At 53.7% G+C, this 22,039-nt stretch overlaps 3 protein-coding genes across 5 annotated transcripts in view; 2 read left to right on the forward strand and 1 right to left on the reverse strand.

The window, feature by feature from the left end:
* Positions 1-1,964: 1,964 nt before the first annotated feature.
* MPV17 (mitochondrial inner membrane protein MPV17) lies at positions 1,965-12,209 on the forward strand. The gene is made up of 8 exons (XM_030311433.1): positions 1,965-2,002; positions 2,502-2,576; positions 9,088-9,203; positions 9,424-9,516; positions 9,611-9,706; positions 9,964-9,996; positions 10,241-10,293; positions 11,286-12,209. The coding sequence occupies exons 2-8, from the start codon at positions 2,507-2,509 to the stop codon at positions 11,353-11,355; spliced, it is 531 nt and encodes a 176-aa protein (XP_030167293.1). The 5' UTR covers positions 1,965-2,002; positions 2,502-2,506; the 3' UTR covers positions 11,356-12,209.
* TRIM54 (tripartite motif containing 54) overlaps positions 6,954-22,039 on the reverse strand; it is a 30,586-nt gene continuing 15,500 nt past the window's right edge. The window contains exons 2-10 of one of the 3 annotated variants that reach the window (XM_030311431.1): positions 20,046-20,218; positions 19,352-19,523; positions 16,423-16,518; positions 15,504-15,737; positions 15,207-15,229; positions 14,970-15,094; positions 14,752-14,844; positions 10,473-10,567; positions 6,954-6,988 (exon numbers count right to left, since the gene is read on the reverse strand). In XM_030311431.1, the coding sequence (XP_030167291.1) occupies positions 10,479-10,567; positions 14,752-14,844; positions 14,970-15,094; positions 15,207-15,229; positions 15,504-15,737; positions 16,423-16,518; positions 19,352-19,523; positions 20,046-20,218 (1,005 nt within the window). In that variant the 3' untranslated portion in view covers positions 6,954-6,988; positions 10,473-10,478. Of the gene's footprint in view, positions 6,989-10,088; positions 10,153-10,472; positions 10,568-14,302; positions 14,458-14,751; positions 14,845-14,969; positions 15,095-15,206; positions 15,230-15,503; positions 15,738-16,422; positions 16,519-19,351; positions 19,524-20,045; positions 20,219-22,039 lie in introns of those variants that run through there. The other 2 variants (XM_030311430.1, XM_030311432.1) reach the window with 2 other exon arrangements.
* Positions 11,843-14,098, forward strand: UCN (urocortin). Its single transcript, XM_030311434.1, has 3 exons — positions 11,843-11,930; positions 12,816-13,133; positions 13,387-14,098. Exon 3 carries the CDS (start codon positions 13,400-13,402, stop codon positions 13,778-13,780), a length of 381 nt encoding a protein of 126 aa, XP_030167294.1. The 5' UTR covers positions 11,843-11,930; positions 12,816-13,133; positions 13,387-13,399; the 3' UTR covers positions 13,781-14,098.

The following is a 22,039-nucleotide window of genomic DNA, read 5'->3' on the forward strand; positions in this document are numbered from 1 at the left end:
TTGAGGCTAGAGGCCGGTGCTGGCAGCCTTGCTCCTCCTGTGGCCTCTAGCCTTGGTCTCCACCTCCAAAAGAAAATCAGGAGGTTGCTTTCAGCCCTTGCTGTCTTTCTTCACCATAAACCCTCTTCTCCCCAGGCTGTTCCACTTCAACCTTCCCTCCCAATGTGTACACTTTATACTATCCATGGATGCCTGTGCTTTTCTTTCTTTGTGCGTTTGCTCACACTTCCCTGCTCCAGGAGCATCCTTTTTCATCATCTCCACAAAAACCCTATTCATCCTTCAAGGTCCCAATGCAAATCTCACCTTTCATCAAGGAGTTTCATAGATTTCTCTAGTAAATATTCTCCCTCCCATGTGTTCTCAAGAGGAAAGGAAGAAAAAAGGATAAACAAGTGTTTATTAAGCACTTGGTCTATTTCAGGTATTTTGCATGTTACCTAATCATGTGAGGTAGGTACTGCCCCATTTTACTTGCTATTATTGAGAGTTTAAGCAGTCTGAATAAGGTCAGTTTACTAAGTAGTGATGCTGGGATTTGAATGTAGACAGCCTGACTTCAGAGGACAATTGTTTCCAACCTACCTCATTTGGTCTATTATATTTACCAGTGTAAATTCACTCTAGCACAGTGTTTTGTATATAGGAGCCTTTAGTTAAATATTTGTGACACCCAATTATCTTGCTTCCTCATTGTGTTTCTCCAGTAGCTGTGACAGGATTCTCCCTGCCTTAATCATATAGGAATTGAGTAAACTGGGGCTAGAGCTAGCCAGATAGCCTGAAAGAGTCCCGTATGGCTGCTCCCTGAAGTGTGGGCTCCCTGGATATAGTTAAAGGCTGCCAGCCTGACAAATGTACTGCCAGGGACCTGGTCATAGTTTCCACCACCCTAGAAAGGATGTTTCACTACATTCACAAAATTTTAGAATGTTAGAGCTGGAAAGGGATTAAGAAATCACCGAATCTATTGATTTCCAAACACTTTTAGTTGTGGGCCCCTTTGTTTAAAAATGGCTTTTCCTAGAAATACATTTTAAAAGCTGAGGTAAAGAAGAACCTGTGGTGATATCCCCCAAAACGTCTCCTTACAAACCCCTAAAACTGAGGGGTTTGAAAAGCACTTAAACAGATGAGGAATCTTAAATCTAGTACTGACCAAGGCTGCAGAGACCACTAGTTATGGAACCAGTAAGGACCTTCTGAGGTTCTGGAATCCTGTGCTTTCCAGGGAGGAGTCCTCTTTACGCAGCTTTTCTTTTTCTTTTTCTTTTTCTTTTTCTTTTTTTTAATGTTTATTTTTTATTTTTGAGAGAGAGTGTAGGTGGGGGAGGGGCAGAGAGAAAGGGGACAGATGATCCGCAGAGAGCTTCGCGCTGACAGCAGAGATCCCCATGCAGGGCTGGAACTCACCAACCACTCACCAACCGTGAGATCACAACCTGACCAGAATGACTGAGCCACCCAGGTGCCCCTGCGCAGCATTTCTAAAGGCCCGTCGTGGACAAAGACTGAACTAGGTGCTAAGAGGATGGCAAATACAAACAAGACGCAGTTTCACCTATTCAGGAGCTCACAATCAAGGCGAGTGAAGAACCCAAGGCCACTGAAAAAATAACACACGCACTTAACTATGTTTCCAAACTGATGCCCGAGATTGAGCAAGGCGTCAGCACCTTGGCCAGTTCCGGGGCGCTGGAGCAGTGAGGGTCTACCCAGGTTGAGAAGCCCGGGCCACGGGGAGAGGGGTCAGGAGGAGGCAGAGGTCAGGTGAGAAGCATGGCAGGAGGGGCCCTCACCGAGACCGGGCGCACACTTGGAAAAGGGTTTGCTCACAGACTGAGAGCTGAGCCGTTCTCCACGGGTATTTGTGGCTCAGTCCACTCCCACTCCAGCCCCGGGAGCCGGGTTAAGCTTGGAGGCCAGCCGGGCGGAAGGGCGGGGCTTGCGGCGGAAGTCCCGCCTCCTGTCGGGTCACGTGAGGGGCTGGACGCGAGAGCAGGTGAGTGGCTGGTGATCCTCCGTCCCGGGCTCAAAGCATCGCGTGCTGAGAGCGCCTAAAGCGCCTGTGACCTCTTCCAGGCCAGGGAATGATAGGCCCTATTTCCGGTTGGACTCAGGAAGGATGCGGGCTGGTTCCAACCGAGAGTGACTCAGGGGACCAACCAAGCTCTGGGTAAAAGCCTGAGCAAACTGTCCTTACGTGTCTCGGTACGGAAGGAGGTCCCCAGGTGGCCTTGCTTCAGGGCGGGGGATGGGGTGGCTGGTAGCTGCCACTAACACTCGGTAGCCGCTTACAGCCCTCCTCTATTACCTGATTGCCTAAAACGATCCCTGTAACAGGAAGTTGTCCAGGAAGCATCTCTCCTGAGGCCTCTGCCCCTCTAGGACATATTGGAAGCGGGAGGGGGAGAGGGAGTGGGCACAACGGAAAGTCAAGCGTCTCTTTAATTGTGGGGAGAGGCCATGAGGGTAACCCCCCTCTCCTCTTGGCTTGACAGGAATCATGGCACTCTGGCGGGCATACCAGCGAGCCCTGACTGTTCACCCGTGGAAAGTACAGGTCCTGACAGCTGGTGAGTGAATAGACCTGAGTGGAGCCAGAGCAGGCTGATTTGGGAGGCAAAAGCTCGCCCCACCACACCTCCCTCAGTTGCCTTCTATTCAGCCCCCTTGAAGGGTTAGCTGTCATCCCAAGTTGTCCCCAGTCTTTGGGAAGGTGGGTCCCCAAGGCTGTTCTTAAGGAAAGGGTATGCCTAGTTGTAAAGTAGGATCTGAAAGTCCTCAGAAAGCTGAGGAGTCATCCCTTTGGGATAAAGGCATTGCTCCAGGAGGCCTTAACTTAGAAAACAGTAGCAAACGCTCCTCTAACATCTTACAGTGTGCAAAACACTTTCAAGACACATTTATCTCATAGGGTCGTCACAAAGATCTGAGAGTCTGCATTAAATCACCTAATAAGTGCTGGGATCAGGACTTTTACCCCAGTTTATTTTCTTTGTGGTATTTTTTTTTTTTGTAAAATGTATCTTAGCATACAAAAGAATAGTTAAGACGTGTGTACAGTTTAAATAGTATTAAAATTGATTACTTTTGTATCAGTACCCAGCTCGAGACCCCTTGAGCACCTATCCCTAACTTGACTTGTATAGCCGAGAGGACCATTTTCATGAGTTTTGTTTATACAACTCTTTTGCTTTTCTTATAGTTTTACTACCTATTTATATATCCCCAAACCATATACTAATCAAGGATTTATGTTTACTCCAAATCCAGTGACTGGATAACAACCTCACAAAGGCAACCCAGTGACTTCACCTGCATTTGTTACCATCTTTATTTTGCACATTAGCTAAGAAATCCAGAGATGGCACAGAGATAAGTAAGTTTTATAGTGGGGGGGGGGAGGACTAGAAGGTCTATGACTCTTGGAGCAGTGCAAGAGTGAGCAGGTTAAGATGGGGTCTTGCCTATGTTTAGAGGAAGGGAACAGGATTCTAGTGAGGACCATGGGCTTCTGGAACGAAGACTGTCAGGAGGAGTGGCAAGCTATGAAAGCCAGGGAGGAACAGCAGTCTTGTTACTGGAATAGCCCCACATCAGCACTAGAAAGTTCACCGGGTGACTGGCCAAGGGTTGGACGCTTTTGCCCCTCCCCGGGCCCTTCTCCAACCTCTGTGCCCAACCACCCCATGTCCTGTCCTCAGAGTGTCCGTCAGCCTGCATGACTCACCTGGTTGCGCGCGTGGTGACTCATGCTGGACTGTGTGGCTGTGATGGGGACTGACACGCTGGGCTCTTTGCCAGCCTCAGACTCCCTCAGGGCCCTTAACGGCCGGAAGGAAGGTTCCCCCTCCTGGCCATCAAGAATAGAGAGGGAGGGATAGTCCCTGTGTTTCCCTTCCCAAGGGATGTGCAATTGACAAGGGGAGGAGCTAGAGTTCACAGGGGCCCAAGTGCATATGTGTGACTGGACTGGGGTGCTGGAGCCCTGTATCTCCGTCTGGGTGTGTGGCTCTATACCTGCATCGTCTCCACACAGCCCTGAAGCACCTTGTAGGTAGCACTTTTCTCAGACATCTCCTTCCCTGCTGCTAATGTGTTTGGATCAAACTACAGATGAAGGGAAGAGGTGGGTTTAGCTCATTGAGCTGTTTTTAGATCCTTGCACAGTGCTTCCTAAGGTCCCATGGAGTAGCTCATCACACTGGAAGACAGAAGAGAGATTTCAGACTTGGACTTAGAAGACCAGGTTTTGTTTTTGTTTAAAAAAAATTTTTTTTTTTTTTGGTAATGTTTATTTTTGAGAAAGAAAGCGTGAGCAAGGGAGGGGCAGAGAGAGAGAGACACAGAGTCGGAAGCAGGCTCCAGGCTCTGAGCTGTCAGCACAGAGCCCTATGTGGGGCTAGAACCCACAAACTGTGAGATCATGACCTGAGCCAAAGCCAGATGCTTAACCGACTGAGCCACCCAGGCGCCCCAAGACCAGGTTTTGAATCTCAGCCATAGCACTCAGTAGCTGCGTGAACCAGGCAAGTAAATCAGTAAACCTCTTGGAGCCTCGGTTTCCTTATTTAGGAATTGAGTTTAGTTATATGACCTCACAGAGTCAGTGTAGGAGTTATCTCTGTGAAAAGGCTTTAGAAATTTGAAGAAAAAAAAAAAAGTTCAATAGACATAAAGCCTCCTGGACTTGGCCCTTTCCATGAGTGTTGTCAACCCTAAATGACAAGCTATTCTTTTTAGAGTGGTTTTTCAGCTGAGTTTGTTCCATTTGCCTTAAATTTGATCATGGGTGACTATCTTACCCTTGGCTCTCCAAATAGCAGAGCCTGGGGTTTCGATGCAGGTACTTTGTAAGGGAGTAGCAACTAATCCTGCAGGGGAAGAGGGAAAGCCAGTACAAAGATCATATTGCATACTACTTAGGACGTGTGTCTCCTCATCCCTTAAAACGGACCGAGAAGCTCTTTGAAATGCCTCTTAGAACTATATGGGAGAACTATATATATATATATATAGTCTTTTCTGGAGACAAGAAGAATCCTTTACCCACCAGCTCTCACCCCACATTGTCAAATGTTTGCCACATGGGATGTCAACACCTGTGCGCCCCCAGATCACATGTGCGTGGTCCCAGGTAAAGCATCAACAGCACAGCCCCAGATATGACTTAGGCCTGAGGCAGGATCGATCAGGTTGAGCCGCAGTAGTGGCCGGAGTAAGGGATAAGTGAATCAAGATCTGAAATGGTTCAAAAGAAGTGTCTGATACCCCCCAGCGTTGGCCAAGCCAGAGTCACGAACAGAGCAGCCTGGGAAGCGTGTTGTACAGAGTCTGAGTCAGCCTTTTCCCGTCCTTTCTGGAGGGCCCTTCCAGTCTCCAGTGGGCCCGGGGCCCAGCTCCATCCATCTCCGGCCACTCTAGTCCTGCTATGGAGACAGCCAAGCTTCTACAGACCCTGGTTTCCCTAGAATCTGAATTCCACCAGGACGTGAGGGCTCAAAAGGCATTGGAGCATCCAGTCCAGCCCCTGATACCACAGAGCAGGCAGGGGGCAGGGGTGATGTGCACCGAGGTCCCCATGGCCGGTGGTAGAGCTGGCATTGGAACGTAAGGTGCTTCCCAATGCAGTGCTCTGCACTCAAGACCTCTGGGGCCTTAGACTGCGGAGCGTAGCCCCAGCTGGTCTGGGCTTCCATACCTGACAAAGCTGCAGAACCCTCCATTTTGTCTCGTTTTCTAGCAGTAGGATGGCTTCGGGCCAGGCGTGGGGAGAGCATTCAGCCCAGTCCCAGAGGACACACTCTCCCCTCTCTCTGCCCAGCTTCAGTTGCCTCTGGGCTCTATCAGACCAAGCCCCTAGCCCAGGCAGCTATTTAATTGTGGAAGACTTCTGGGGAGGAGTGAATCTACAGCACCTCGGGCCCCATGCCGGGAGCCCTACCTGCTGCCCCAGGCCTTCTGCGCTCAAGGACACGTTTCCTGCTCCTCACTCCAGCTTCCTGCCCCTCACTTAGCCTTCTCATCTTCCATTAGTGTTTTATTTTCTTGCCTCTAAGACCCCATACGCAAAGTCAGGAGGGGAACAAAGTGGGGCAAGTGGGGAATTAAGACGAGGGTGTAGAAGTTGGGGCTTTTCCACTAGTGGGCAGGGGGTGGTCCCAAACAGATCTCTGCTCAGAGGCAGCCTCTCCCCAACCCCCTCAGTCCACTGAATCCGGTGGTGAGTGACGGCATGAGAACTGGCACCTACCCAGGGGCATGATGTCACACCTGCGCCAGCGTCTGCCTGCTGGGCTCCACGCCCAGCCTGGCATTGGGGCATCACTGCCCAGCAGCCCCTCACCCTGCCCCATCAGGGCTCGGGCTTCACATCTCTGCTCTGACCCTCTGGAAACAAATCCAAGGAAAGGGGAGCCAGAGCACGGAAAGATCTAGATCAACCAAGTATGTCCAGGAGGCCTCCCAGAACCTGGTGGGGGCCTGCTTGGGCTCTGCACTGGGGAAGGTGGAATGAGGAACCTGAATGTCAGCTCTTCTTGCTCAAATTCCCTCGGCCCAGAGACCAGGCCTTGTTCTGTGCTCAGACCAAAGCCTTGCACCTCCCTGGAGTTGCTGCAGGCCCAGAGTCCTTCTGATGTGTGGGCAGAGGAGGAACTGCTGGGCACGGTTTTTTGTCTGAAATGGACAAAGCTGGCAGGGGCTACAGAGCTACGTGCCCACTGCCTCTCGCCGCTGCCCTTTGCTCAGGAGTCCCTCGGGTTCCATGAGCGTGGTCTGGGGGCCTGGAAGCCATCTTTCTCAAAGTCCTGCTGGCTCCCAGGACTGTGGTTTTCATTCCTGCTCTGCCGTTAGCTTGTTGGGTGACTGTTGGCAAGCCACGAAGAGTGAAACACACACCTTCATCTCTTTGTGGCTCTTGTGACCCAGGAAGATTGCTGCTTGCCCTCCCCACAAGGGGACAAGGAACAGAGAGGGTCAGCTCCTGGGGAGTAGAAGACAGAAAGGAAGTGCATTAGTCTAGGAAGTCTCTTTGATGTGCAGCCTTTGGGGCTTTGTTTGGGCAGGAACCCCCTGCGAGTAGCAGAGCAGCCGAAGGGGCCTCTTGGCACCCGCTGACTCCTGAGCCCAAGTCTCAGCCCCTGCCGTGATTCCCTGGCTTCCTGCTCCTTCTTGAGAGAAGGCCTGGGTTCAGCCCAACTCCACTCCTTACCAAATCACCTCAGCTCTCAAAGATGGTAAATGGAGGTGTGAGTCTACATCCCAGACCTTTCGTGAGGATCGAATATGCGAGAGCCGTTTGTAAGTTAAACAGCTTGCCCACGTAGAAGGTCAGACTGTTACTCTCTTCATTTAAGAAGTGACTGCCTTCTTCTTAAGAAGTGACTCCACCCTCTCCGGGGCTTCTCAGGGTCCCCTTCCCTTTCTGCATGGCCACAGCAGCAACCCCTCCCTGGGGGGGGTGTGAGCGAGGGCGTAGGGAGATAAGTGCTAACTGCGTGGAGCAGGGAGGGGGGAGCAAGCCTTCAGTTCCACCTGTCCTCACACCTTGAGCCTGACACGTGGTCCTGCGGGCTGGGCTACTCTGGGGAGCACTCACACTTGGAGTTCTTCATGCCTTTCCCAGAGCGGACCTGTTGGTTAGGTGTGGCAGGGGATAAGAGAACAGAGATGTCTAGGATTCTGTCCTTGGCCTCTGGGAGGTTGTGGCTAGCCATGTTCTGGGAAGAGCCTCCACCACTTTGAGAGTTTCTGGGAGAGGTTGCCTTGATGGTTTTGTCGGGGGTCCCAGAGCTGCTCCATGGGCCTGGGAGTGCCGTCACCCGTGGGATGGGGGGGGGGGGGGCGGATCACAGCCCCGGCCCTCCGCCTTCTTCAGCTGCCTCTGACGAGACTGCTCAGGGGCAGGGCTTTGCAGAGGGTGCAGAGGAAGAGTAGTGAGGGTGCAGCCGGTGTGGACGTCAGAGCCAGCTCTGGACGAAGGAATAGGGTTAAAGGATGTGTTTGCCCAGTGCTGATTGAGGGCACAGGGACAGTGGTAGCTATGGGACTGGAGGGGGGGCCCTCATTACTCAGTGAGATGGACGGGCAAGCTGGAGGTCATACAGTCACTCCCGATTGACCCTATGTGTGTGTGTTCGCTAGGAACCATCACGCCACCATAACTGACGGGGGCTCTGTAAACAGTGACGATTTCTGTCTCAGTTTCTGGGTGTGGGTGTCTGACTAAGGCTGCTTGGAGCGGGGTGTCTGTGTGAGTGCCGGAAGGGGAAGCAGGTACAAAGGCCTGGGAGAGAAATGGCTATAATATCTATTGTCAGCTCAGTCTGAGGTTGTGAATGCGGGTGCCTGGGTTTACCTGATTATGCTAGGAGGTAGCCAGGACTCCTCCTTGTGGGGACTCTTACCAGCTCAGCCACTCATCTTCCCGCATGGGACCATTTAAACACTCATGTTTTAGAAAAAGAATTATTTTTGCTGTTATCCACAAGTAGAGACCTCAAGACCCAGGGGACGGACATTGTCCAGGGTCTTGCCTTGGACTGGGGGGAAGAAACCAGGGTTCCTTACCATTCTACACATGATCTCTTCGTATTGTCGCGTCCTGGAAAAATCACTGTCTAGGGAATCAGGCCACCTGGTTCTTGCCTTGGTTCTGCCCCTTACTGGTTATAGGAGGTCCCAGGCCTTCATTTCCATACCTTGTAAAGCACGAGTTTGGATGGGATTATCTGGAAGGCCTTTCCAATTCTGATCGTCCTTGGTTCTCAGCCCCAAGCACCTTAAATTCTCCTTCCTCTAGCTGCAGTCTCTGACTGGGACTTCCCTTTATTACTCTGTGCAGAGTCCATGGGCCCTGGCCTGATCAAGGCTGCTCGTCCCAGTTTCTAACAGGACACAGGGGAGATGTCACCATCTTTGGGAGAGGAGAGTTTCGAAGCAGCAGTGAAGGACTGGCTCTTTGCCCCAGAATTAGTCTCTTGGGCTCAGAGTGTCAGAGCCTCATTCAGGGACTCACTTCCCTACCTGGAATGGCAGCCCATGTCCAAGAGTGTCCTGACAATACCTGTGTACCCTGCACAGGGTCCCTGATGGGCCTGGGTGACATTATCTCACAGCAGCTGGTGGAGAGGCGAGGTCTGCGGGAACACCAGACTGGCCGGACCCTGACCATGGTCTCTGTGGGCTGTGGCTTTGTGGTAAGTTCCGCCCACAGCCGGGCTGCTGGAGGATCGGACGGTGGCCTTAGTTCCATGTCATTCTTTAGTTTCCCTTGGCCTCTCTCCATCTAAGCCAACCTTGAGTGTGTGCTTCCACTGGGATTTGGTTTCTAATCCTTGAAGAGAGGAGCTTTGTGATGCAAAAGCCAAGTGCTTCCCTCACTGCACACCCTCTCTTCTCCCCGGGGTTCACTTTCAGGGCCCCGTAGTGGGAGGCTGGTACAGGGTTTTGGACCGGCTCGTCCCTGGCACCACCAAGGTAGATGCGCTGAAGAAGATGCTGTTGGATCAGGTGAGCCGAAGGAGAAGGGGCTCAGGAGGGGTGAGCGGTGCTGGGGGAGGGCAGGGGTTGAGGTGCTCACAGACCTTTAATTCTTCTCCCCTAGGGGGGCTTTGCCCCTTGTTTTCTAGGCTGTTTCCTCCCACTGGTAGGAGCACTCAACGGACTGTCAGCCCAGGACAACTGGGCCAAGCTACGGCGGGTGAGCAGGGCAGGTGTGGGGCGGCCTCTGGTCTCTGGCCGGCAGCCCGGCAGTCCCAGGGGAACGAGGCAGGTTTCAGGGGGACGAGCCAGGTGCGAGTCCGGGCAGAGTCCCAGGCTCTGGAGAAGAGGAGCTGAGGGGTGTGGCACAGACTTCCTCGAACAGAAGTCTGTGTGGGGTGTGACATGCAGACCAGGAGGCGGGGGCGGCTTGGAAGTAAGTGCGAGGGTCAGTTTGTTCCTTCTTTGTCTCCTCAGGACTATCCTGATGCCCTCATCACCAACTACTATGTAAGCGATGACACCGCCCCTGCCTTCTTGAGTCCTGCTTTCTTGAGTCCAGACGTGCCCGGGATGGGGGTCCTCCTGACATAGAAGCCCCTCCGTTGGGATGAGTGGGCACCACACTCAGGGAAGCACTCACTCAGCTGCTCACCTTGTTCTTGTCTGCAGAAGTCGGAGTGAGACCAGGCAGTGAGTCCGGGGGTCGGGTGATGGAGGCAGCCCCCCAACCTTTACCTTCGTTCTCTTCTAGCTCTGGCCTGCTGTGCAGTTAGCCAACTTCTACCTGGTCCCCCTTCATTACAGGTAAGACAGGTTCTGCCCCCACCCATCAAAGAAGATGCATAAGGCGGTTCTCCTTTCAACCTCGAATCACGTTAGAGCCTCCCAGAACACTGCCCCAGCCGCAGCGCCTCACACTCTCAAGCATTTTATTCAGAACCTCTTATCCATTACAGAGCCTGTCCCAGCACCTGCCCACTGACCTTCTTTCATCTTCCTGGAGAGGCTCCTGCTCCACAGCCCTGTCTCCGTCCCACCTGAGCTCCCACCTTTGATGGCATATCTGCAGGGACAGTGCCTGGGGTGGGGGTGGGAGGCAACAGCCTAGGTTAGACAGAAGGGTAGACGGAAGAGCCAAGTGGGAACCTGGCCAGGTTAGTCCACTGCAGAGTATTACTTTACCCTAGTAATAAAGGTAGTTGCTGAAACCACAGTAAAAATATAGTGGAACTCAAGGTGAGTAGTTGAAACTATTGGGGATGAAGGGATTTGGGGAACAGGGAAAAATATGAACTCTTCAGAGGGGACAGAGTCGACATTGACATGAATAGCATAGCTTAAAGGAAGAATTGGGGAGCAGATTCTCAACATTAGAGTCTTTGCAACACTCTTTGAAACTAGAGAAAGGTAAATTTACAATAAGGAGAAGGAGGTGTCACTTTACATGGCAGGCAGCACAGTTTTGGAAGATAAAATCCCAGCTGGTATAAGACAGACAGACACGTGTAGTCAGAAGGAGCCTGGACAGGAGTGAATCAGAGCCACACTTGGCAAGATGAGGGTGTTCAACTTTGAGGCTCTTGTCCAGCAGACAGAGCTCTGGGGCAGTGCCAGACCCCAACCTGCTTGTCCTCCGGTCTGAGCCACACGTCCCTCCAGGGCTGAAGGAAGGAGACCTGAATGTGGACGTTCTCAGAGACAAGCCCTCCTTTTCTGTTGCACTTTCCTAGCTCTCCCCGCCCCCTTGCTTGCTCCCCATTCTTCACCATCCTCACGCCGCCCCTCCTGTCCCGTAGACTGGCCGTTGTCCAGTGTGTGGCTGTTCTCTGGAACTCCTACCTGTCCTGGAAGGCTCACCGGCTCTAGGCCCGCCTCACTCCATTGCCTGCACTTGTGGGGATGCTGCTTGACCCTGGAGCCACCAGACAGCCTCCTCAGAGTGCGCACATCAGCTTTCCTGGGGTTCCGTGCCACTCAGAACTTAATGGGCTTTGCACCCGCCTCCTCTTGAAACCATTAAAACCCTTCTAATGGTTTTGTACAACCACCACCATAAACGTTCGTTGTACTGTATGGTCTTGTCAACCTTCGTTTATACTCATATCCCAGCAGTGCCACTCACCCCCCACTCTTCAGAGACACGTCTGTTCTCTAACCTTCCCAGCCCTACAGTAACTCCAGCTCTTTGGGGGCCACAGACCCTTTATGTGGTGCCTCCAGAAGTATGCTATTAAATATGTAGTCTGAAACCTGCAAAAGCGGTGAGTAGGACGCAGCAGAAACCTATGGGGCAGTAAGAATTTCTAGAGCTGGAAAGAAGTCAAGAGACACCAACCCTGAACTTCTTTTACAGATGAGCACACCGAGGTCCATATAAGTGAGGTGACCTGTCCGTACCACCAACCAGTGGCAGAGTGGAAACTTGAACCCACATGCTATAGGTGAATGTTTGTATCCCCTCCAAAATTCATGTTAAAGACCTAATGCCCAAAGTGATGGCATTAGGTGGTAGGGCCTTTGGGAGGTGATTAGGTCATGAGGGATTAATGTCCTTCTAAAGCAGCCCCAGAGAGATCCCTCACCCCTTCCACCATGTGAGGACACAGTGAGAAGGTACTTTTTCTGCAGGTCAGCAAGTGGGTTCTCACTAGAGAACCAGCGCCGTCAGCTTGGACCTCCCAGCTTCTAGAACTGTGACAAATAAATATTTGTTTATAAGACGCCGAGTTGATATTTTTGTTGTAGCAATGTGAAGAGACTGAGACAGGTTCCCCGACTTCCTAAGTGATCTTAACTGGAGGTCAAAGGTCTCTTAACTGGAGATCTTAACTGTGGCTGTGATTCCCAGAAGAAAAACTCACATGGCTAAAATACCACTTTGGGGCAAACTCAGTAGATGGACCCACCTTTGTGGTCTGAAAGCACCCAGAGGCCAGAGACCCTCCTCTTAATGGTGCCTCACCTAGACTGCCCTAGAATTTAGACCACGGGGCTGGAATAAGATCAAGAATCCCGCCTGCCTTGCTGCCTCTGGGGTGGTAACCAGAGTCCTAGCTGGGAGCCAGCTGTGCTCCTGATAGCCTTAGGTTGCGGAACTGCGAGCCAGGCTAGGGGCTAGGTCTGAGCAGCACAACCTCTCAGTGCCTCCAGCCCCTTCTAAAGGCAAACAGCAGGGTGGGCGCCACTGACAGCCCAGCGGTCCAGCCTCTCTTTTGTGTGCCACGGGAGACTGGCTACCTGACTGGTCTGATCTGGGGATCGCCCTAGTCCCTGCCGGCAGGTAGAGGACTCTCTCTCTCTCTCTCTCTCTCTCTCATGGCTCCCAGCGCAGTCGTTAAGCCCCGCCGGCTTCTCGCTCTCCTAAATCTGGGGCCGCTTCCAGCCCTGGCGCCAGAACGCAGAGTCTCTGGTTCTGAGGTGCGCCCCTCCGGGTCTCGCAAGTGGCCGGACTCGAGGCTGCGGCCGTCATTGCTTCTACAATCAGTGCATGTTCCTCGCTGACGTCAGTAGGAGCTGTCCGGGAGCTATATAAGGCTGGCGGCGGTCCCGGGACAGACCCCGTGTTCCCCAACGCGCCCTCAGCCCGCCCGGGGGACAGAGACTGGAGCGCCGTCCTGCAACGTGCAGACGCTCTCCGGCAACCTGTGAGTGGCTCGGAGGAGCATCCGCCCTGACTCCCTCAGCACCCGGACTCGTCGCATAGCTCACCCATCGCGACTCGCTCAGAGGGACGGAGGGAGGACAGGGTGGCGCTGGGCTGGGCTGCGGCTGGAGGGAAGGCTGTGGGCACGGGCGGCAGCCGCAGGGGCCCGGCGGGGGAGCTGGATGAGCGCGGGAAGGGGAGTGGCACCACCTGCCCCGGGCGCACCTCACCCTGCGCTACGCCTGTGTGTCCAGGGCCGGCGGCACCATGAGGCAGGTGGGACACGCGGCGCTGCTGGCGGCGCTGCTGCTCCTGGCGGCGCTGCGCCCGGGGAGCAGCCAGTGGAGCCCGGAGGCGGCGGTCGCGGGGGTCCGGGACCCGAGTCTGCGCTGGAGCCCTGGGGCGCGGAACCAGGACGGCGGGGCCCGCGCGCTACTCTTGCTGCTGGCCGAGCGCTTCCCGCGCCGCGCGGGGCCGGGAGGATGGGGACCCCGGACTGCGGGAGAGCGGCCGAGACGGGACGACCCTCCGCTATCCATTGACCTCACCTTCCACCTGCTGCGGACCCTGCTGGAGCTGGCGCGGACGCAGAGTCAGCGGGAGCGCGCCGAGCAGAACCGCATTATATTCGAGTCCGTGGGCAAGTGATCTTCGGGGGGGGGGGGGTCTGCGGCCACGAGAACCTCGACCCCCGTCTTCCACCCCCTGGGCCGGGACGTGCGCGACTGGAACTGACCCAGTCCCGCCGGGCTATAGCGGCCCAGGGATGCCCTGAGCACTCTGTGCGTCACCAGTTTTTAATAAAAGTGCTGAAGAGCCTTTGGCCTCGGTTGTGGGGCGCAGGGAGCCACGGCAGGATGGGAGCCCGGGGGAAAGTGCGGCCTCCTATGCCGGCGGGAGGGAACCAGATGCTGCAGGAGGGCTCCCGCAGAACGGCTTTCAGCCAGGGCCCCATGTCCCCATCGCCCCCAGGAACTCCAGTCCTGGTGCCGTCGCACCACCCCGACACTCCTCCCTTGGCACTGGTCTAGCGAACCCGTGCCCTACAGGGGTCATTCCACTTCCCCCCCCCCCCCCCCCCAAATGATCCCAGATCGGGAGAAGGGCGGGATGATGGTGGGGTCGCCTCCGAAGCCGAGGCTGAGAGTGAGCAGTGAAAGGAGCTGCGGGTTTGGACTCGTTAGCCCTTTATTGAGTCCCTCCCCCGCGGCGGGGCGCCGAGCTGTGTGGCGCGGTGGTCTCTGCGCAGGTCCTCTGCGACCCGAGCGCCAGGCCCCAGGTGCGCGGGCTCCCCAAAGCGGGGGCGGGTCAGTGCCCGCCGGTGCCTGGGAAAGAAAGCTCGGTGGGCAGGCGCTCCGAAGGTACTTGGCGGCTCCGGACCCCAGCTCACCCACTTTCCCCAGTGGGTTTCTCCTCTACCTCCCGACCCAACTCGGTCTTCCCAAGCCCCAGAGTAAAGGCTGGTGGGAAAGTGTACTTCTGCACGCGCGCTAGGGGGCGCGCCCCTCCTGCCGGGGGTTGGGAGGCTCCCAGCGATCCCCGTGCCACAGGAAGGCCATCATCGAAGAGGGGACCGGAGCGTAGGGCCAGCCCCGCCAGGCCCTTCAGGCCACACTCACCTTCCGGCCCATCCGGCCGCTCTTCCTCTGGCCCCGCGCTGCCCTCTTCCCCCTCCAACGCCACCTCCTCATCCTCTTCCTCCCCGGAAGCGCCTGGCCCCAAGGAAAGCGCGGTGAGGTGGGAGTCCCGCTTCTCTGGTCGTGCCCCCCCCCCACCGCGCCCCTCTGGACCCCCGGTCCCGGCGGCCTGCCGCCCCCTCCCATCCGGCGTCCCTCACCCGCCTGGAAGTCGATGGTCCTCAGCATTTCGGCCACGTGTTCCACGCTCACGGTGAACTGATCCATGCTTTCATAGCCCGGCTCTGGCCGTCCTGCCAGCTCCACTTTCGACATTGTCCCGACCCTGCGGCGCGGCAGCCGCTCAGCTGGAAACGCCCCCCGCACCCGCAACCCCCTCCGCGCGGCGGCGGAGCCCCGGCAGCCCCTTCCTTGCCTTTCCCGCTCGGCCTACTCACTTATTGATCAGCTCCTTGGCCTGCTGCAGGGAAGAAAGGAGGGGGAGCGTAAGCACCGTGCCCAGCGCTGGCAAAGTCCCGTTTCTGGTGCCCACAGTCCCGCGGGGTGGGCGGGGATGCGTATCCCAATTCGTTGAGGAGCAGGTGGACTCAGACGGGGGTGACTCGCCCGAGGCAAAGTGGGGCAGACGGGTGCTGGAGGTAAGACGGGAGCCCCGCCCTCCAGGTGGTGCCCTCCAGGTGCCCGGGCCCCCACGGCAGCCACTCTGCGGCCTGCCTCCCTCCCCCGGGGCCCACCTGGAGGTAGAGCGCCATCTGTGGCTCCTCCATGGACTGGATGGCCGACTCCACGAGCTTAGAAGAAGCCTCCAGGTGGTCTCCGTACTGGCGGATGAGGCCCCGCACGCGCTGCAGCTTCTGCTCCTGCTCGCGGGCCAGCGCCTGCAGCAACTCAGCCTTGCGCTCTTCCAGCACCGCGCACAGGGCCTCGAACCTCTGGGTTAGTAACTGCTTCTGCCGCCGGCTGTTGTCCTGAAAGAGGGGAGCAAGGGTGAGACCTCCTTCTTGGTCGGGAGAGCACTCCCCGCCAAAGGGAAGCCACCGGGGCCAAGAAAGTACCCCACATAGCGGCAGACCTACAGGTGCAGCCAAGGGCAGGGTCTTCTCAGTAATATCCGTTACAAGATTTTTTTGGGGGGCGCCTGGGTGGCGCAGTCGGTTAAGCGTCCGACTTCAGCCAGGTCACGATCTCGCGGTCCGGGAGTTCGAGCCCCGCATCAGGCTCTGGGCTGATGGCTCAGAGCCTGGAGCCTGTTTCCGATTCTGTGTCTCCCTCTCTCTCTGCCCCTCCCCCGTTCATGCTCTGTCTCTCTCTGTCCCAAAAATAAATAAACGTTGAAAAAAAAATTAAAAAAAAATATCCGTTACAAGATTTTTAAAAATTGAGATATAATTGACTTTTAACATTACATTAGTTTCGGGTGTACAATGTAGTGATTCGGCATCTGTATATATTGTGAAGGGATCACAAGTCTAGTTACCATCCGTCACTATAGTTACAAAGCACAGAGAAGTGAAGTGACTGGGCCAAAGTCACAGAGCTAGCAAGGGGCACAGCTGGGACTCAAACCTAGCAGCTTGGCTAAGCATATCCCACCACTTGTGATTCACCCCCCAGGAACCCAGAAATCTCCCCTCCCTCCCATCCCAGGCTCACCTCTATGGTCTGGCACACCTCCTCCATCTGTGTGATCACTGCCTGCACGCGGTCGTTGCCGGCCACCAGCATTGCGATTCCATCGCTGAGCTCACTCTGCCACACACACAGGCCAGCACTTAGAACTGGGGGGCCCTGCCTAGAGCCGTACCCCTCCCATCCGGGCAGGGCACCCCCTCCACCCCACCATCAGGGCTATTCCAGAGATCTAGATGGCTTGGAACCATCTAAGAAGTGTGGAAGCACATTCATGGGTTCTGGAAGGAGGCGGAGAGAGGAGCCCCTCCACCACCAAATGAGAAAGGAGCAGACATTTGCCAAACATCCAGGCCTCGGGCTAAGTGCTTTATCTGTAGATTCGTGTCTTCCATCAATTTGGAAATATTCTTTGTAATGATCTGTTAGGATACTATTGCCTCTTCTCCATTCTTTTTATTTTCTCCTTCTGTGACTCTGAGGAGGCATGTGTCAGAGCTTCTCATCCTCATCTCCCGGTGCTGCATCCTGGGCTATTTTTTTAGGCCTCTCTTCCTGTTTGCTAATTCTCTCTTCAGTGAAATTTCAACAATTATATTTTCATTTTTTTAAGTTTATTTATTTATTTTGAAAGAGAGAGAGAGAGAGAGAGAGAGAGAATCCCAAGCAAGCTCCAAGCTGTTAGCACAGAGCCTGATGTGGGGCTCCATCCCATGCACAGTGAGATCAAGACCTGAGATGAAATCAAGAATTGGACATTTAACTGACTGAGCCACCCAGGCACCCCTATATTTTCATTTTTTAAAGCAATTTCCTTTTTAAAAAAATATTTTTATTTATTTTGAGAGACAGAGAGAGCGAACAGGAAAGGGGCAGAGTGAGAGAAGGAGAGAGAGAATCCCAAGCAGGCTCTGTGCTGTTAGCTTGGAGCTCATCATGGGGCTCAAACCCACGAACCAGGAGATCATGACCTGAGCTGAAACCAAGAGTTGGACACTTAACAACTGAACCACCCATGTGCCCCTAGAGTTTCATTTTTAAAATCTCTATTTGGTTCTTTGTTAAATCAGCATTTTTGATAATCTATTATTGCCTGTTCTATTTATTCCATTTTTTAAACGTTTATTTATTTTTGAGAGAGAGAGAGCAGGGGAGGAGCTGAGAGAGAGGGAGACACAGAATCCAAAGGAGGCTCCAGGCTCGGATCTGTCAGCACAGAGCCGGACGCGGGGCTCAAACCCACAAACTGGGAGATCATGACCCGAGGCAAAGTTGGATGCTCAAACGATTGAGCCACCCCAGGCACCCTTTTTATTCCATGTTTTTAAAAAAGCATTTTATACACAGTGATACTCTATTCTTTAATAATTCCAATATCTGAGGGGTGCCTGGGTGGCTCAGTCAGTTAAGCGTCTGACTCTTGATTTCGGCTCAGGGCATAATCTCACAGTTCATGGGTTTGTGCCCCGCATTGGGCTCTGAGCTGACAGTGTGAAGCTTGCTTGGAATTCTCTCTCTTCCTCTCTCTCTGCCCCTCCCCACTCTCTCTTTCTCAAAATAAATTTAAAAAAATTTTTTTAACTTTTTTTTCCCCATTTTTTTTAATGTTTATTTTTGAGACACAGAGAAACAGAGCTTGAGCAGGGGAGGGGCAGAAAGAGAGGGAGACACAGAATCCGAAGCAGGCTCCAGGCTCCGAGCTGTCAGCACAGAGCCTGATGCAGGGCTCGAACTTGTCAACTGGGAGATCACGACCTGAGCCGAAGTCAGACGCTTAACCGACTGAGACACCTAGGCGCCCCCTGAGCCACCCAGGCGCCCTTAAATAAAAACTTTTAAAAATTAAAAACAATAATTCCAATATCTGAATTCCTCAGGGGTCTGATCTGTACTTTGTTTCTACCGCCTGCACTCATGCGGTACATTTATTTCTGTATCTTCACTTTTGAATTGATATTTTGTTGTTCTTAATCTAAGGAAAACCCAAATACCTAAATTGAGGGTGTTTTCCTCCAGGCAGAATCTGCATTCGCTTTTGTCAAAAGTCAGGTGGCATGACTGACTACCTTAGTTCCTGGGATTCCAGTTTAACCTGGGTTTCTTCAGTTCAGGTGTCCACCTTACAGAGGTCTGGAGACACAGTCTCATCCCAACGTAGTCTCATCCCTCTGGCTCAGTAATACTGCCAGCATTTACCCCGTGGGAAGTCTGGCCTTTTCTGTGCTTACCACCCCGGGTTCTGTGGTCAGCTTACTGCCCCTTCCTCACCCCACTCCACCCCTACTTGGAGATTTCCTTTACTTTCTGTGTGCCCACTGATATAATTTTTAAATTATGTTTTATGTCGAATCTAGCTGTGTGGTAGTGAGAGGGCCCGGAGAGCATCTAGGCCACCAAACTGAAATTGCTCACATCTTCCATGATCTAATTGTGTCCTTACAGCAACTCTCAGAAGCAGGCATTTTCATCCCCATTTTACAAGCAAGGAAAGTCAGGGCCAGAGAGGTCAAGTGACTTACCTAAGGTCACACTGAGTCATGCATAGAGCTGGGACTGTAGCCCTGATCTGCCTGCCTTTACGTGTGTGTGTGTGTGTATAATTTTTTTTTTGAGAGAGAGAGAGAGAGAGGAGACGGCTTGAGTGCCATGTGAGCAAATAGGGGAGAAGCAGGGGGTGGAGAAAGGGAGAAGGAGAGAGAAGGAGAAAGAGAGAGAGAGAGAATCCCAAGCAGACTGCATGAGGGAGGACTCCATCCCATGACCCTGCGATCATGACCTAAGCCAAAATCAAGAGTCAGTTGCCCAACTGACTGAGCCACCCAGGCGCCCCCTGATCTGCCTGCCTTTAAGACCAAGTGCAGTGACTTTTAAACCCAAGTGGAGTGACAGGATGAAGTCTGAAAGGCTGTCCTATCTCTGGTCCCACATGCCTGCTCCCTCTGCTGCTTGATACCTTCTGGCGTTTGTAAATGGTGGGCAGGGGGGCCACCTCACAGTCCTTGTGGGCACCGAAGACCTTACAGAGAGAGCAGGTGGGCACTTCACAGCTCAGGCAGTAGATATTGATCTTCTCCTCTTCATGCTCCTCGCACATAAGGTGCTGCTCAGCCTTGGAGTGCAGTGGTCTGGAGGGGAGCGGGCAGGGTGGCGGAAGGGTCAGGGGCCAGGCTGGGGGGAGGTGGGCCCCACAAGTGCAGGCCCCCATGAACACCTTCTCTTCAGCCCTCACCAACCACCAATCACAGCTGGAGCTGGGGCTGGGCAGGTGAGCGACTTCCACAGTGCCCTTCATTTGAGGAATACAGAGAGCTAAGGGGTAAAGGAGGCCTAGATCCAAGAACAGCGTCTGTTCCAGGGGGCCAGGGAAGTCCCACAGGGCAGGAAGCCATAGAAGGTTGGCAAGGGCCTTGCTGGTGGACTGCCAGCCCCTCCCCCAGGTGGAGAGGGTGCAGGTGAAGCCCTGCCCAGGATCTGAGATGCCTCAGCTGGGTGACCTGGGGCAAATCCCTCCCCCTCCCAGGGTCCAGTCCTCTAATCGCTAAAGAGGCTGATCCTTTCAGCCCTTCCCTTCTGGCTGATTGGTTCCCCTCTCTGTTCTGTGTCCCAGGCCCTGCCCCTTCGAGAGACAAGAGGTCTTGACAGCTCACCGGGAAGACTCTTGTTTGTAAATGTCGATAATGTTCTCCACTAGCAGGTTTCGCTGCAGGCCATAGACGCCATGTCTGTCCAGGACAACCTCATGCCTGCAAGATGGGCAACGGAAACGGCCTCCGGAAGACACAGTGGTGGAGCCCCGGGATTGCCACAGAGGGTTCGAGGCCTGTAGGGACAAGTAGCATGAGAGAACACGCACGGTGAGGCATGGAGGAACGGGGAGGAGGCAGGGGGAAAGGTTGTGGGGGCTGAAATAAAATGTAGGAGAATGGTGGAAGGGGAGGCATCAGCTCCGTTCCTTGGGGAGGTCCTCCTCCTCTGAAAACGGTGGGTGGCCATGGAGATCTTCTTTCCCACTTTTGACTCATTACTCCTTAACTGTCCCTGCATCCAGAGCCCAACTTTGGTCAAGGCCCAGTCAGGATGGTCTCCCTAATGGGGCCCAACTTGCAGGTGTGGGGAGACATTGGCATTGGCAGGAAGGTTAAGGTTGGAAATGGACTCTGTGTGGTGCAGCCAATGTCCTCCTGGGGCTTTCACGGACCACAGCTAGGGGAGATTCTCTGTAACCCTCAGCAGGGAAGCCCAGACAAGTGCTGAATAATGGGGCGCACAGGCCACATCGTGCCGGGCAATTCCTAGGAAACCATTCGAGAGACTGGGAGCCAGGAGTCCTGTGTTCTTGTGCTGCCCTTCACACTGTTCTACCATGTAAATTCGAGCAAGCATTCGATGTCTGGAAAACTAAGGACTACACTGGATTATTTATTCTACAACAAATATTGAGGGTGCCAGGTAATTTCGAGGCTCTGGGGATAAGATGAACAAAAGCCACCCTGCCCCGAGGACAAGCAAACTGACAACTACATCTGGCAGGCAGGGTTATGACAAGAGTCAAGCTTGGAAGGCAGACGTACGAGAGATGTTCATCACTTATACCTCTTAGAGAACTTGCTCCTTCCCATCCTAAAAGGGAGAACCCCACTATGGCCCAGGCCACAGATGACTGGCTCAGAGTTGAGGAGGTGATCACCTGACCCAAGCAGAACAAATCACATTTTCTCTCCAGGAATTTAGAACTGAGACACAGAGGTGGGGGTGGCTAGACCACCTGCGGCTCTGAAACTGAAAAGACCTGTGGAGTCGGGCAGAGAGCTGACATTGTGGAGACACTGCAAAGACACAGTCTTGTGCAAGTGGAAGTGGAAAGCCCAAGGGGTCAGAAAGTATGAACAGGAAGGCTTGTCTTCGGAGACCACAAAGTCAACTTGTGGACAGCAGCAGAGAGAAAAAACTGGTAGAGACTGTTTGTTGTTCCTCAGTATTCACCTTCTCTTCTTCAGTAATAGAGCCTCTGAGTTTTTAGCAAGACACATGGAATAAAGACTCTGTGTCCGGGGCGCCTGAGTAGCTCAGCTGGTTAAGCTTCCGACTTCGGCTCAGGTCACGATCTCACGGTTCCTGAGTTCAAGCCCTGCACGGGGCTCACTGCTGTCAGCATAGAGCCCACTTTGGATCCTCTGTCCTTCTCTCAACCTGTTCCTCCGCTGCTTGTGCTCTCTCTCACTCGCTCACTCTCACTCTCAAATAAAATAAACAAATAAAACAAACAAGACTCTGTGTCAAGTCTCCCTTCTGGCTGAGTATGAACAGGTGGCTACATTCTGGCCAACAGGATGTAGACAGAAATGTTTTATGCAACTTCTAGGAAGTATCTTTAATGGAAGGGGCATATGCCCTACTCTTTTCTCCTTCCTGTTGGCTACAATGAAGATGGAGTAGCTCCAGCTGAAGCAGCCATGTGGCTCCATGAGGTAGTCACAGGATGAGAATGGCAACAAGATAAAAGGAGGGAGTCTCTGGTCTGCCTACCTATACTTTTGCTTGAGAGAAAGAACACATTTTTTACCTTCTTTAAGCCATTACTATTTTGGGTTTTCTGTCACTTAAGCACAACTTAGTCCTAGCTGGCTGGAAGGCCATGGAC

Source organism: Lynx canadensis, chromosome A3 (genome assembly GCF_007474595.2).
Source record: "Lynx canadensis isolate LIC74 chromosome A3, mLynCan4.pri.v2, whole genome shotgun sequence".
NCBI classification, from domain to species: domain Eukaryota; kingdom Metazoa; phylum Chordata; class Mammalia; order Carnivora; family Felidae; genus Lynx; species Lynx canadensis.